The sequence below is a fragment of the Channa argus genome, chromosome 9 (genome assembly GCF_033026475.1).
Source record: "Channa argus isolate prfri chromosome 9, Channa argus male v1.0, whole genome shotgun sequence".
In the NCBI taxonomy this organism is placed as follows: Eukaryota; Metazoa; Chordata; class Actinopteri; order Anabantiformes; family Channidae; genus Channa; species Channa argus.
The window spans coordinates 5,616,075-5,630,704 of record NC_090205.1 but is presented as its reverse complement, the minus strand read 5'-3'; the positions used below and the strand labels follow the sequence as shown (position 1 = coordinate 5,630,704).

General features: G+C 40.9%; 1 protein-coding gene across 1 annotated transcript in view; it reads left to right on the top strand.

Moving 5' to 3' along the window:
* Positions 1 to 12,999, top strand: part of LOC137132439 (aryl hydrocarbon receptor-like) — a 30,145-nt gene extending 17,146 nt beyond the window's left edge. Inside the window, exons 4-11 of the mRNA XM_067514873.1 lie at positions 1,388 to 1,477; positions 2,559 to 2,694; positions 3,988 to 4,121; positions 4,438 to 4,640; positions 5,083 to 5,192; positions 5,865 to 6,006; positions 6,208 to 7,783; positions 9,810 to 12,999. Coding sequence (XP_067370974.1) covers positions 1,388 to 1,477; positions 2,559 to 2,694; positions 3,988 to 4,121; positions 4,438 to 4,640; positions 5,083 to 5,192; positions 5,865 to 6,006; positions 6,208 to 7,783; positions 9,810 to 9,959 — 2,541 coding nt within the window. The 3' untranslated portion in view covers positions 9,960 to 12,999. The remainder of the gene's footprint in view (positions 1 to 1,387; positions 1,478 to 2,558; positions 2,695 to 3,987; positions 4,122 to 4,437; positions 4,641 to 5,082; positions 5,193 to 5,864; positions 6,007 to 6,207; positions 7,784 to 9,809) is intronic.
* The last annotated feature ends 1,631 nt before the right edge of the window (positions 13,000 to 14,630 follow it).

Sequence of the window (14,630 nt, the reverse complement as noted above, 5' to 3'; positions counted from 1 at the left end):
CATTTGGAGAGACAGGCTAAGTCAGGAGGTGAGCGTTCCACAGGGTTCCTGCTTCCTCCTCCTCCTCCTCTTCATTGGTATGAAAGGGGAGATGGGCAGAGAGTAGATCACAGACAGAGGAATGCAAGGTTCATTCTCACAGTTCCTTTTCCTGTTCTTCACATCCGACTGAGAAAATTCCTTTTTAGTATTTTAGCAAAAGTCTATTTATTTATTTTTACTATTTCAGCAAAAAGTCCCGACTCTGCTTTTGTCGTGCTCCTGACTGCGTCAAATCATTTGCAGCTACAATTGTCTGGCATTAAAATATGGCCTCGTTTTTCGGCTTCTAGTAGCAACAGAGCCTTCTTACAAATTTTTCTAAATCTCAACAAAGTTTGGGGGGAATTGAAAAAGAGGTTTTACAGTATTTTACAAAAGAAGTCATCTTATGTCAAAGCGTGTGCAGTAACTCATACGCTTATTTTAACAGCTTTAATTTTGACATTTGGGTTTTTATTTTTTTTGTGGTTACTCTGGAGGAAGTTTGGCAGATAATTATTTGTATTATTGAAAAGCATAACATGGCGTCCCAGGTATTAGTCGCCGCCAACCGTGTGGGTTAATTTTGGAAAAAGATAAATGTGCTGTGTAAGTGCTTTTAAGAGAAGAGATGCTGGAGCAGCTGTTTCCCTTTCAGCAGAAACTATTCATTTCCATTCATTTTCCTTTCTGCTCTCCTGTGCTCCTGTCCTCTCCTTTCCTTCCTCCTAGTTAGTGTAGAGCTGTCATTTCTCCAGTCATCCAAAGCCTGAATATTAAATGCTGCACAGAAAGGCAGCTGTGGCAGACAGATGGAGCCTCTATATTTAATAACTATAGTCCACAAAAAGTCTATTGTAAACGGCTTCATGTTCTTCTCTATGGTGTATGTTTGCAGATATGCCTCTTAAAACTATGAGTTATGCTGTACTGTTGTTCAGATACGAGTTCTGAAGGAAATCAAAGAAAAAGACTCATCATTTCCGGATGTTTAGTAATGAACTGCACTGTGACCATTCGCTTTGGTGAACTTGGCACAACAGTAACAATAGCTGGTCCCATTTCTGTCCACTTATGTCCCCTTACAATGTTTCCTTCCCTCCCATTCTCAATATTATGTCCTCCAAGTGGTAGCAAAAGAGAAAGGCAGATCAGGTATTCTTGTCAGCCATATGTGGCCCACCAGTGGCAGACAACAGGCTCGGTGTGTCAGGGCCTCAGTGGGACAAAGGAGTTGCTGCAATGGTGGGCCACAAAAATATCAGGTTTTGAAAACTTGTACTAAAAACGTAGTATATAGACATTTGCTCTCAGTGACAGTTTGGTTTCCCTGCTAACACCCTGTGCATTCTTTGTTTACCCGCAGGCTCTCAACGGTTTTGTCCTGGTTATTACCTCCAATGGGACCATCTTCTATTCCTCTCACACCATTCAGGATTACTTGGGTTTCCACCAGGTATCATATCAATACCAGTAATCACATGCAAAAGGGTTTTAATGCCCCCCTCAAGGGTTAAAGAGAACCTCCGATCACTTTTGAACCAATCTGAAATAAAAATCCCTCGTGGTTTGGATTGACTAGCTTCACCACTATAGAAGTACTGAGATATCCCCCAAAATCAGGGGAATCTTGAGGGACAGCTGTGACAAGCACTAACAAAACCCTATGAGTGAGAAAGTAGCCAAAAACTAATGGTAGCTAAATTCCTGGTCCCCTAAAGCCACATTATTAAACTGAAGCTAAATGCTTTGAAAGTCATTAGTGATAATATTTTGGGACCCAAAAACAATGAAGGTCTTGAGCTCTAAACCTTGATATTAAATGGGTCTGGGTTACAATAGCTAATAGCTCGGGCTTGGCTACCTTGTCACTCGTCCATCATGTCCCCATAGTGCTCACTGCCTTTCATGTAGCCTGGTAATCGTTTCAGCGTTACAGTGGATTGAGGTCTAAATAGATGAAATGCGTGCGATATCTGCTGGGAGCAGATTGGGGTCTGGTTCGATCCATTGGTCTATTCCCCGCTAGGTGCAGAATCAGGAGGTTTAAACAACAGCTAAAAGACCTGACCTATTAGTCTGACCTTTTGTAAAAACCACTGGTCACATCAGGGGGCTACAGTCGGCAGCACATCTCTGAGTGGGTCTTTGCTGAGCTAATTCAAAAGTATAATTTGATGAATTACACATTATTAGGAAAGTTTGGAGTTAACCACTGCCAAGCAATCGTTCCACACCATGTAACGACTTAAACATTCAGACGCCCAACAAGAAGCACAATAAGAAGATCCAGAAAAAAAAAACTCTGGAAATCACTTAGTTATGCCCGACCACCCATTTAGAAAACATTAACAAGCACCAACCATGTAGCAACACCCTCAGTACACAATGGAAACATCTGTACTGACCTATTCAGACCTATATTCAGAATTTGCTATTTAATCCTCAGAATTCTACCTATATCTTTCTTTCTCTTTATGTAACTTTTTTTTTTTTTTTGGCAAAAGCTTATTCCTTCTCCTGTCGTTTTCTCTCAGACAGATGTTATGCACCAGAGTGTCTATGAGCTGGTCCATACAGAGGACCAGCAGGAGCTCAGAAGAAACTTGCACTGGGCTTTGAATCCTCCTGCCTCTGCGGCGGCGTCTGCCACTTCTCAGGACTCTCCTCAAGGTAAAGACCCAGCGATTCTGGGTGACTTTATTACAAAGGACACAACAAAACCATGACATCCTGGTGGGACTGAAAACCGAATACTGGCTGAAACCCTTGTCTGAAAGGAAACCACAAACAATACACCGTAAACTAGACGTGGGCAATATCATAACTGATATCAAGTAGGTTAGTTCATGGGCAGTTTTATTTGACTTTGGCTACTAGTGGTGTGAAAATAGTTTTAGTCTGTGAATTGCAAACATAATTTCAGATGCAACCAAAAGTGTTGGTTGAATATGCAGTGACATAATGTTATTTGCACAATACATTTGGAATACAGCTGGAATACAATACACGTGCATTTCTGACGACTTAGTTCCAGACTCTGAGGGTTTGCTGCATGACATGGAAGGTACCAACACCCTGAGGTTCTAGCAAAGTTAAACATTGCTTATGTCTCTGTGTTATTGTCCACTCAAAATGATTTGCAGTCAAACTACTTCAATCCTAAATGCACCACACTCCACTGCTGACCACAGATTCGGTCTGAGAGCACACATTCGGATATCAGCACTGAGGGTTAAGTAAACACAGTTCGGGTGTAAGACAATCCTCAGCTCGGGTCACGTGACACTTTAAATCCTCGCTGAAGTGTACGGTGGCCCCGAGAGCTCAAAGCACTGCAATGGGAGAAAACACATGCAAAAAGACAAAAACCACTTCACCAATTTGAGAACACGGGCACAGCATTGAGAAATGTGCTGCAAAGGACACAACACAAATAACAGTACATTTACAAATCTAAATGTCCGTCGCTTTTTAGTGTCCCCCTGGAACCCTTGTCTGTAAACTGTCACAGCAATGTTTGCACTTATGCTTGTGACTGAATGCTTTAATCCAATGTGTTTAGGTTAAGAACCAACCAAAGCAGTTGACTAATCCATTCCTGCAATGAGGAAGTGTTTGCAGTCTCCACTTTCACTGTAACAAACATTGTCACTTGTTAAGTCAGAGCTGGCTCCTGGCATCATTTACATATAAGTGCATTTTCTACAGTGAATGGCAGCTGACAACAGGAGAACACATCACAGGAGAATTTCTCCCAACAGACCCGATATCAAAAGCATTGTTTTATGGTGCTAGTTAATTTGAACCTGTTCAACTGTTAGACCTGTTTCCAAGTCAAAAGAACTGGGTGTCATTTTGAGAGAAATTTACCAACATTTTTTTGTGATTGCAGATACAGTGTGATGCAAAGCGCTGAGGACTGTTTTTATTCTATTGTTAAACACAGCAAATCATTAATTACAGAGGCAGAACCAGACAGCAGCTCATCCTTGGTCACCTACAACCCTGAACAGCTGCCCCCTGAGAACTCGTCCTTCCTGGAGAGAAGCTTCGTGTGTCGCTTCCGCTGCCTCCTGGACAACTCCTCTGGTTTTTTGGTACGTTAAACATGGATACAAAACAGACTAAAAAACACATGCAGACTAAATGTACAATATATTCTGAACTAACACTCCCATGTAGATTTCATCATCCAGATAATGATACAAATCACAAATCACAGTACGTTTTCAAATTAGCATGTAACAAAATGTCTGTGCTTCTCGTAATATCTGGGATTAGTTTTGAGTGTTCAATTGTACTTTTTTCGCCTTTCATCTGTAGACTGTTTTACATGATTGAATGAAATTATGATGATTTTGTTTTTACATAACCAAGTGTAATCAAACTCAATTTATGTTCTTCACTTTACAGGCTTTGAACATCCAGGGCAGGCTCAAGTTTCTGCACGGTCAGAACCATTGGCAAGAAAATGGAGGAAAAGCCCCACCGCAGCTCGCCCTGTTCGCCATCGCAACTCCTCTGCAGCCTCCATCCATTCTGGAGATCAGGACCAAGAACATGATCTTTAGAACCAAGCACAAGCTGGACTTCACACCCATGGCCTGTGATGCAAAGTAATGATGGAAGTCAGCATACTGTACCTGTTGGCTGACTGTTTCTCCTTTCTTAGTATCTGATATGTTAAGGTGTCAGTCAACTTTAAGGATACCAACATTTTCCTTGCCATACGATACCATTACCATAGTCTGGGTACCTGCGGGCTGGTTTTCAGGCATAAATTTAATGCCTAAAACTCTTAGAAAGGAAAACAATTTGCACATTTTGGATTAGCGCAGTGGTATTGCGATATTTCAAAAATGATCGACTCCAAAATGGGTATCTAAGTATCGATACCACGGAATCGATCCCTATTCCGCTTGTTAAAATGTTTACAGTATGATACGACTTGATTCGATACATACAACCAGATTATCGCAAGTGAGAAAAACGGCATGTTATGGCATTTTAAGATCAGGCCGTGAATGTGTGTGTCATTTTTCTTCTGTGTGTGTGCAGGGGGAAGATAGTGCTGGGCTACACAGAAGCTGAGCTGCGGGTACGAGGAACTGGCTATCAGTTCATCCATGCAGCAGATATGTTGTACTGTGCAGAAAACCATATCAGAAGTAAGTTCTTTCGAAATCTTTGACTAGTTTGACAGTCATTTGACTGCAACTTAAGCCATTTTTTGTTGTGGTTTTTGCATTGGATGTGCTTTGGTCCCAAGACCCTCTGATAAACACTTCCCCTTCCTGGCCACATGTTAGGGTGGCCCAAAGATTATTGTGTTCATCTGAGTTTAACCAAATACTGTATTCGCTTGCTAACAGAGAGACAATGTTGGTAATGCAGATTTATTCATGTCAAAAGAGTGGAAGTGGTCTCATCCAACCTGGTCAGAGAGTTCAGACTGCTTTTGCAAGTAATCCTAATGGATTACAGAGCAGATTGAGCAAAGCTGCCACGGGATAGGATAGCCCCCACCAATCCCCTGCATGAGCGAATCATCAGAGATGATCCATACAGCAGCATCACTATAGGTCACATAGGTTACTGATTCTCCTCTACGTACGTCAGTGCAAAGAGTCAGTGGAGTTTTATCAAGGACCAGATGTCTTCCTTTCAGGCTTAACAGCAGTAAAAAAACAGCAGATTTCTGTGATTGAAATTCACTGTAGATATTTTACATTTTATCATATCCACCCATTAAATAATAACATTATAGCTTTATATAGATTTATATGAATGTTGTAGTTTAATTTAGTCTTTCTGGCTTTGTTTCTCTTCCACATCAATAGTGATAAAGACCGGAGAGAGTGGTCTAACTGTGTTCAGGCTCCTCACCAAGGAGAATCGCTGGAAGTGGGTCCAGGCTAATGCCAGACTGGTGTACAAGAACGGCAAACCAGACTACATCATCGCTACTCAGAGGCCTCTTTTGTATGTTGTCATTCATTTATGTTGGATTCTGTTTGTTTACAAAGAATGTATGAAATTAAAAAACACAGACTTTGAAAAATGTACGACACGAGGCCCATTCAGTGATGGAATAGTGGGTAAAACCGGACACAGGCTATACATTATCCTTTTCAATTAAATTGCCATGATTTTCAAAAATCTAAACTTTTTCTGTCTTTATAGGGATGAAGAGGGAGGAGAACACCTGCGTAAGCGCTCCATGCATTTACCCTTTACTTACACTACAGGAGAAGCCCTGCTTTACCAGTCCAACCATCCCATTGCAGGCTTTAGAGAGGGAAGCCTTGTGAAAACCAGCAGTAAGTCAAAAAAGAGCCGGACTGACAGGCTGGCTAGGGAAGGTCTGGACCCTGGGTCCCTCCTGGGGGCACTTATGAGCCAGGATGAGTCGGTGTACGTTTGCCAGCCCGCCCTGGAGCCCAAAATGTCTTTCCATAGCAGTTTCTTCGACCAAATAGGATTTTCTGTTTCTGAACCCTCCAGCTTGGACAGGAGCTGGGATGAGCCAAGCAACAGTGTGGTTGGTCAAGGCATCACAGAGCCGAGCTCCAGCTTTGACCCGTTGCTAGCCACACTGGACTCCCTCTCCCTGGAAGGCCAAGGGGTTGTGGATGATGAAGAGGAAGAGTGTTCCAACGGGGAGCTGTTTGGAGCTCTGGAAGGGTTGGGGCTGAGTGCTGAGGACTTGGAGCTGCTGCTACTGGATGAGCGAATGATCAGAGTTGAGATAGACCCTGAACATGTCCCCACTTTGGATGACCTGTTAACAAACGATGAGATCCTTTCATATATCTACGACTCCATAGAGGGAAAGATGGATCCAACGGAGCACGAAGGACAGTTACCTTCTAGTTCAGCCTCAGCCACAGTGTTGGCTCTACCTGAAAGTAATCGCACCTCTGACACTTCTGTGCAATTGCCAAGTCCACACAATAAGCCTCCTCAAGCAGGACAGACCCCTATCCTCAAGCTGTCACAGCAGATGCAGCAGCACCTTAGCATGCGGACAAGTAAAGTGACTTATGACTGGGACCAGCAGAGTGATCACTTGGCCAACACTTTAGTTAACGGGGAGTTGGGTGGGCAAACTCAACCTAGCTCCAATAGACAGTGGACTGTTCAAGACATTCTACCCAGTGCAGGGATACAGTTAGAACATTTAAACACACAACAGACTATTTTCCATTGCAAGGCCTCAGAGCTGGATGGTCAGCATCAACACTTCCTTCAGCAGCAGCAGCAGCAACCCAGGATGCAGAACCAGCTCTCACAGCAGTGCCATGCCAAACTAAAGGAAGCCAACCTCAATGGACTGTGTGGCATCTCCAGCACAGAGCATTGTGCTCGGAAATCTCAGTGGCAGGACTATGGATTCTGCGAGACTCTGAACAGCAACCTCTGCACCGATGACAGCCAAATACCTCTTCCAGATTCTTGTATAGATTATAGCATGTCTCCTATTGACAATGTGGATTGTGCTCCCAGTGCAAGTGATTTGTTAGGGGGTAGCGGGCAACAACTTGGGGCACAGTCCACATTTCCATCTGTCCAGGGACTAAACCACAAACATCAGCAAGAGCAGATACCAGTTGCTTTGGCCCAGGTCATCTCCAGTCTGTCACAGTGCCCTCCGCCCAGTGCCACCCTGGAGCAGATCCTAGGTGTGGGTACCTGCCAGCAGCTGGACCATTACAGCATGGTGTCCTCTGAGATGGCACATGATCCCAGTCATAGCAAGGTGAGTTTGCTGAAAACCTAAAGCTCAAATAATCCCGGTTTGAAATGTAATTCTTGGGTTTAGGAATGGAACGTTAAACTGGCTCATATAAAAAGCTTTCCGGATTATAAAACATCTGTTTTTTTAATAGAAATTAAGAAACACTGAATTGATTATAATAGACAAACATACTGCAATTAGGATTTTACCTGGCAAATACAGCAAGTCAAGTCAAGTCAAGTAGTTCTTAACCTCCGACCCTATGTTCAGTGGGCAGCCACTCTACCCACTGACCCACTGCCACCCCGACTGAATTCACTTTGTTAAATTTGTCAAATGCTGTGCGTAAGATGTGGCCCATGACAGGGTTGCCAGCTCCATTTACCAATGGGAAGTGGAGAGTTGGGGTTTAAACACCCAAGAGGCAAGTCAGTAACCAAAAAAACGCACATTTCCGTGAGCTCAAGTGCAGCACATCATCCACCAACATTGTTTCACCAGTATGACAAAAACTTATCATCACAAGTTGTAAACTATACGAACTATAATCTGTCATTTCATCACCACAAAATCACAACACAAGACAGAAACCAGTGAAGCAACATCTCTTCTATAGTTTTTGCAGACAGAATAAGCTGCCCAGTATTTAAATTATACAGCTGCAAGTTCTCTTAACTTAGTTGTACTTGAATTTGTGCTTTTTACGACATTAAGCAGTATCAGATCCAGACTTTTGTTTTTTACATAAAATTCTTTACAAAGACATTATACATTGTGCACTAATGGTTAAAATCTATAAGATTTGGTTATTGTCTTGTCTCTCGTGATTTATTGATATGCAAACAGTGGAGAGCGATTTCTAAAACACTTTACCGCACAACATATAAAATGTTTACAAGAAATATTAGTTTGCTGGTAAATTTGAAATGTAGTATTTCTGTATGTCCCCCTGCTGTCAAATAGAGGAAAAAAGCTCAATTTCAAAGTTCATGTTAGTAATATTAGACCCACATCAACTCACTGCAGTGAAACTGTTTGGAACTTTGATATCCAACAGACGTCAAAAGAGCTCCAGGCAAACGGTTGGTGTCCAGGGACAGAACAGAGACCAGGGACAGGGCCCACGTGATCGGACAGATTTGTGTTTGACTTTTGTTTCAATAATTTGCACACAATCTCGTCTGCTGGCTGAAAACCTCTGAAGCTAATGAAATTAAATTATTTGTTACCTTAGCAGAGTCACAATTTGGTTGCCTGGAGCCAACTCAGCCCATTCATATTCGTGAGGCTGGTTCAAACAACCCAAACACAGCTCATCCGCAGCACAAACTCCTGAATCAACCCCTCCATAAAACAACAACAAAAACCGAACCACCATGAAGGACGATTTTTTTTTTGTGTGTATGCGATAGCAGTAAATATGATTTTTATTCCTTAAAGCTAAACAAACTGGGTTAAAATCTGTAAAGACTTGAGACCATCTAAAAATCTTACAGTTTAATTAATATATAAGTTCATAACCCCCTTTACTTGTCAAACTCTTTATCTTGTTATCATATGTACATGAAGTATGTACTTCTAAGTACAGTAACGCTACGATTTAATTACAGAGTACAGAGTAAGTTTACGGTCTGTGATGTAAACCATTACCCAGTATTGTATAATCATAAAAGGTCATTTGTGTTGATATCTACATTACGCATAGGGCCACGTTCTAACTAAAGCTATGACCCAGATTTGTAAGGACCCCTCACATCCCCTACATAGTTCCTTCACACTGCTGCCATCAGGAAGGTGTTACAAAGTCCCATTGGCCTGTAAAAACATCTACAAGGAATCATTCAATCATTAAATAGTAAAAAATAGAAAATTTTTATTATGCTGCTGCTGTTGTTGTTGTTTTCAGCTGTCAACTGTACTGGTTATTGTACATAGTACGTGTGATTTGTGGAGCCTGTCAAAGATGAATTTCTGTCACTGATGGGGACAAACAATAAAGTTAATCTTAATCTTAATCTTATTTATGATGCCCACTTGCCTTGTGCAGATGGAGAATGGCTGCATCTTGAATAGCGCGTACCCAGGAGGATGTGCTCTGCCCAATGGGAATGGGCCAGCGCCCCCTGGTGTCCAGATGACCAGCCCTGAGACTCTGTCCAACCTCCCCAACACAACAGCCACCAACTCCTACCTCTGACCATCTGACCAGGGGCAGTCATGCAGCAGGAAACACACGATGACTGCAGCAGCCTTACACATCTAGATACAGTAACAAAGCTGAAGAAACACAGGCCTGTATGTTTTTTGTTTGTTGGGTTTTTGTTTTAAGTTGCTTTTTTGTATGTATGCAGTTGGGGGGGGGGGGTATATTTCAGTCATGCTATCATACAGTATGAGTACTTTGTTTACAATAATGCAGTCAACTGTGCTATGTTCTATTTGTTTTAGGTGACACAGAGTTTTCATGGCTTGGTTTTAGAAAGTACAATCAGATCCAATGCAAAGCCCTGATTTTGGAGGCAAGTCTAATTGTGGTTAGCTTCATACCAACGTTTGAAGGGTCATTTCCATCAGTGTGTAAGATTTAGTGGCATCCAGAGGCCGCAGATTGCAACCATCAGCCATCCAGCTTTGCAGGTGCAAAAAGGTCACTTGTGTTGGTATCTACATTACGCATAGGGCCACGTTCTAACAACAGCTACGTAGCACAATAGCATTTCATTGACCTGTTAGGCTAAATTATCTATCTAGCAAAAGATTAACAGTGATTTCCATCTGGGAAAGGCCAAGCCAGTGTTTATCCTTAATTCTTCGTGTTGTCGCCTCATTGACAATGAAGATAACTGTTTAGTGTTAACAATTACATTTTGGCGTCAGCCCTACATTTCTTCAAATTTTGGTTCTCAAATTTCTGACGAAATAATTGATCTTTTTTTCTATATTCGAAGCCCTGCTATGGCAGAATCAAATTCCAGCTGCTACTTTCATGTGAAAACAGAGTGTTTGGTTTTCCCATTCTGGGCTACCGTAGAAACATGGCAGCGCCCAGGGAAATGGGACCCGCTCCTTCGAATGATTACACACTTCCAATTTTGAATACTACACATAACAGATTCCTCTAAATCTTACACGTTGAAAGGAAAAGTCCTAAAAGGTTTAAACTGGCTGACAATTGTTTGATGCCAGTTTACCACTGGAAGCTAAGATGTGAAAACAGATAAAGAAAAACTGAAGCCTCAAGAATGTACAGACACACAGGCAGGAAACCAAGTAGTTGAACGAGTATCAAGGTTTTCTCTATTCATATGTAGAGTTATTCCTTAAGAAAATGTACATTTGCAGGTTTTGCAGTTTGGTTTAGTTGCTTTGCTTTTTGTCTAATTGCACCATAAAACACTGTTGCAGGTTTTTGGTACTGGTGTTTGACAGGACATCAGTGCTGCTAGTTTTTGCCACTTTACAAGAATGTAATCTTTCAGTCGTCAGTGATTTTCTTTGTGAGATTAATGAGATTAATCCCTATACGTTGGTAAAAACAAAGTATGGAGTATGGAAACGGTGACAAGAAATATCCTGCACTTTATTTCAAGCACCCATCTAACACAGATCTGTAGTCGGGACACTGGGGTTATAAAAACAACAGATCCTTTTAGGTTTTTTTATCGTCAAAGCACCTCATGGACACATTTGAGTCTTTTTTTTTTTTCTTGTTTTGAGGAACATTTCAGGTGATGTGTTAATGTCCTCACACGCACAGCTGCTACTGTACAGTTAGTATCATTCTCATCTTTCTCCACTTGAATTATTCTTATATTTTGTGGTTGATATTATTTTTTCTTTATATTTTGGGGCATTGACTTGATTCACTTAATTTCTTGTATTTATGTGTATTTACATTGTCTTGTACATTAAAGAGGAAAAAGAGGCAAAGTGCAAAGCTTTGTGGTTACACTTGCTCTCCTGGGATCCATTCAATCTTTTTTCCAGTAACTCCAGACGCAAATTTATTACAGCACAATCAAAGCTTTTAAAAAAAAAGAAAAGGTCTGATGTTTTAGAAAAATCATCCAATTCATCTGAGTTGGTAAGAAAAACAGACCTTACTAAAACACCACACTATTCCTTTTAAATGTTTTTTTTTTTTTTTAATAAACTCTGTGATTCATCAGGTCAGTAATTTTTTGGTCTACACAGGATCTTGGAGCAGTTAAACTCTGAAAAACCCAAATGTGAGTATTAAAAAGTGATCTCTACTGGAAGGAAACAGTTCTGAATGTTTTCTTGTACATAGTGCAAATGACTGGAAAATAATGCAGAGAAGAATTATTTCATCAAGAAAAAGATGCTGAACAGAGATTTCTCCATGTAGTGGTTCAAACAATGTCATTAATATTGGTATTGATATTATTGTAACATGTTTTATGTTGAAATGTGATACACACGTTGTTACCTGTCATTCGAATTGACGTTTTTTTCCTTTTCCCTTTTCTACAGCAGATTTGTTCTGCTGCTGTATTTAATATGATTGATGTGACTTAATGACAATGTGAAAAAAGGTGTGTGTGTGTGTGTGTGTTTGTATACACATCTGTATATGTATACATATATATGTGTGTGTGTGTGTGTGTGTGTGTGTGTGTGTGTGTGTATAAGCAACCAAGCTTTGAAAAATACAGGTATGTATATAGTTTAATGCTGAGCCACTTGTTTCAAGCACCATTTTTAAAGCACATTCTTATCAAACTCCTTTTTTGATTCTTTTGTTTCAGTTTGATTCACTTTTTTTTAATAATGTGTTCTCATCACAGAAACACCGAACTCTGTTATGACGGCCTACAAATGGTGCCATGCTACTGCGATGTGTGAAACGGGCTGTAATGTTGGCCAGTTTCATGTTGTCTTCTCGCTTAGCCACAGTAACTTTTAACATGCTCACCAGACGAAGCGTAGATGTTGCAGACTTGGCCCTTTGCCTGCTTCTTTCAAGTGTCATTTTTTTTCTTCTTCCTTTATAATAAGTGGAGGATTTCTTTAACCACGATGAGAAACACAAGCATCTTCCAAGCTTATACCTCTGACCACTCATGTGTCTCCCTCTCTGAGTTCTCCAGTTTTCTATTCACCTGGACAGAAAGCTGCAGCAGTGTCCAACCTTTGTCGGTGTCTCTTTACTGCGGACCCCCGACATGTAACAGGTGCTATATGTACTGTAGCATTTTAACATCAATAAATCATTACCACATAAACTCTGACAAGCTTGCATCATTACATAAACCAAACCACTGCCAATGGAATCCAAAGAGGCCTACGAGGACAGGACCAGGAGCGTCAGAGGTCAGGGGGCTGCCGGAATCCCTTTGAAGTGCTCATATAATTCAGTATGCAGTGAATGCTAGTGTTTCTTTTATGGAAGTCACAGCGCTGATAAAAGGAGCACGGATCATTTTTGGTCTTAAAATGGTTCATCCAATTCTAAATATAACGACCACAAAGAGATTGTGGGAAATGATCCCAGAGATGCAAAACAAACCCAAAGAGACCAAACATTGGAACCAATTCTTCTGACCAAAAACTAGATGAGAAGCATTAAAAAAATGTTGGTGGAACTAATAAAAATAGATGCACCAAGTTATAAAATTACGAAGAATGGAATCCGGATTCCTCGCTGTTTTGAGTCATTTTTATTGTTTTTCCCCCTTTTATACTTTTTTTTAAAATCAACAACTCACAGATTGAACCCGAGTCATTTAAAGGTGTGAACAGTTCATCTCACTGATTGACAATTAATTTGTTGGCACCAAATTTCACCGAACTATTGGATTTATTTTCACGCACAGCATTAGTAGCCTGTAATTTCTGCAAAACATGTTAACAACAAGCCTTTTCTGGTATTTCATATCAGATGTTCAGTGACTGAGAAACAGATGGTGCACATCTGGAGGGGTCTGGACCAAAACACACAAAGTATTTGGTTACTTGATCATTTACAAGATCTCTGATCTATGTCAAACCTGTTGGGTAAAATCTCCTCAGACGACGACACACTGGGAGTTACACTGATTTAACGAGACGAAAGAAAACTTCAAAAAAAAAAAAAAAGTCAATGGCAACAACAGTGTCTTACAGATGTGATGTTCAGAGGGAGGATGTGCAGGGCTGAGTCAGCTGTGCAGACTGCAGACATATTTAGACAATAGCTAACCGATTAGAGACTCGGGACGAGTGAATCATCTGCCTCCTCGCTCTGAGCCTGTCATAGCCTCGCTGTGGTTTTCATGGGATTTCAAACAGAGCAGAAAATAGAGCTTCCACGGCGTCGCACAGACAAAACTGCCTGCATGCAGGAAAACATTTGCATCTCATTATCAGAAACTGTGACTGTGAATCGTCGCTGCTGCTTTGACACAGCATTAGGGTGAAGAACAGCACAGATAACTCCAGTCCTGAAAGTACCTTTACTTGCACTTTGACTCCTGGTTCCTTTCCTCATTCAAGTTTACCCATTAAACCAGCTGTTGACCACAGCTTTTTTCCCTCTTTGTAAACTAGTGACATCTGGAGCAAAAAAGTCAGGAGTTCTCACAAACCAGTTCTCTCAACAAATGTTCAAAAGAGTTGCTGACATTGTCACCAAAGTGAACTACGCATTTACTTTAAACAGTGGTTTTAATTAAATTACTGTTCATTGCTCAAGAAAGTATAAAACTCACCAACATTTAGCAGGAAAGCAAAATAAAACACAAAATATTGCATTTAGAAAAACGGGTTTTTCCCTGTGTGTTGCTTTGTGTGTGGTTCTTCATTTTTTGTTTGTTTGTTTGTTTGTTTGTGGGTTTTTACCCGCCCACCATGCAGTACATAAAATTAA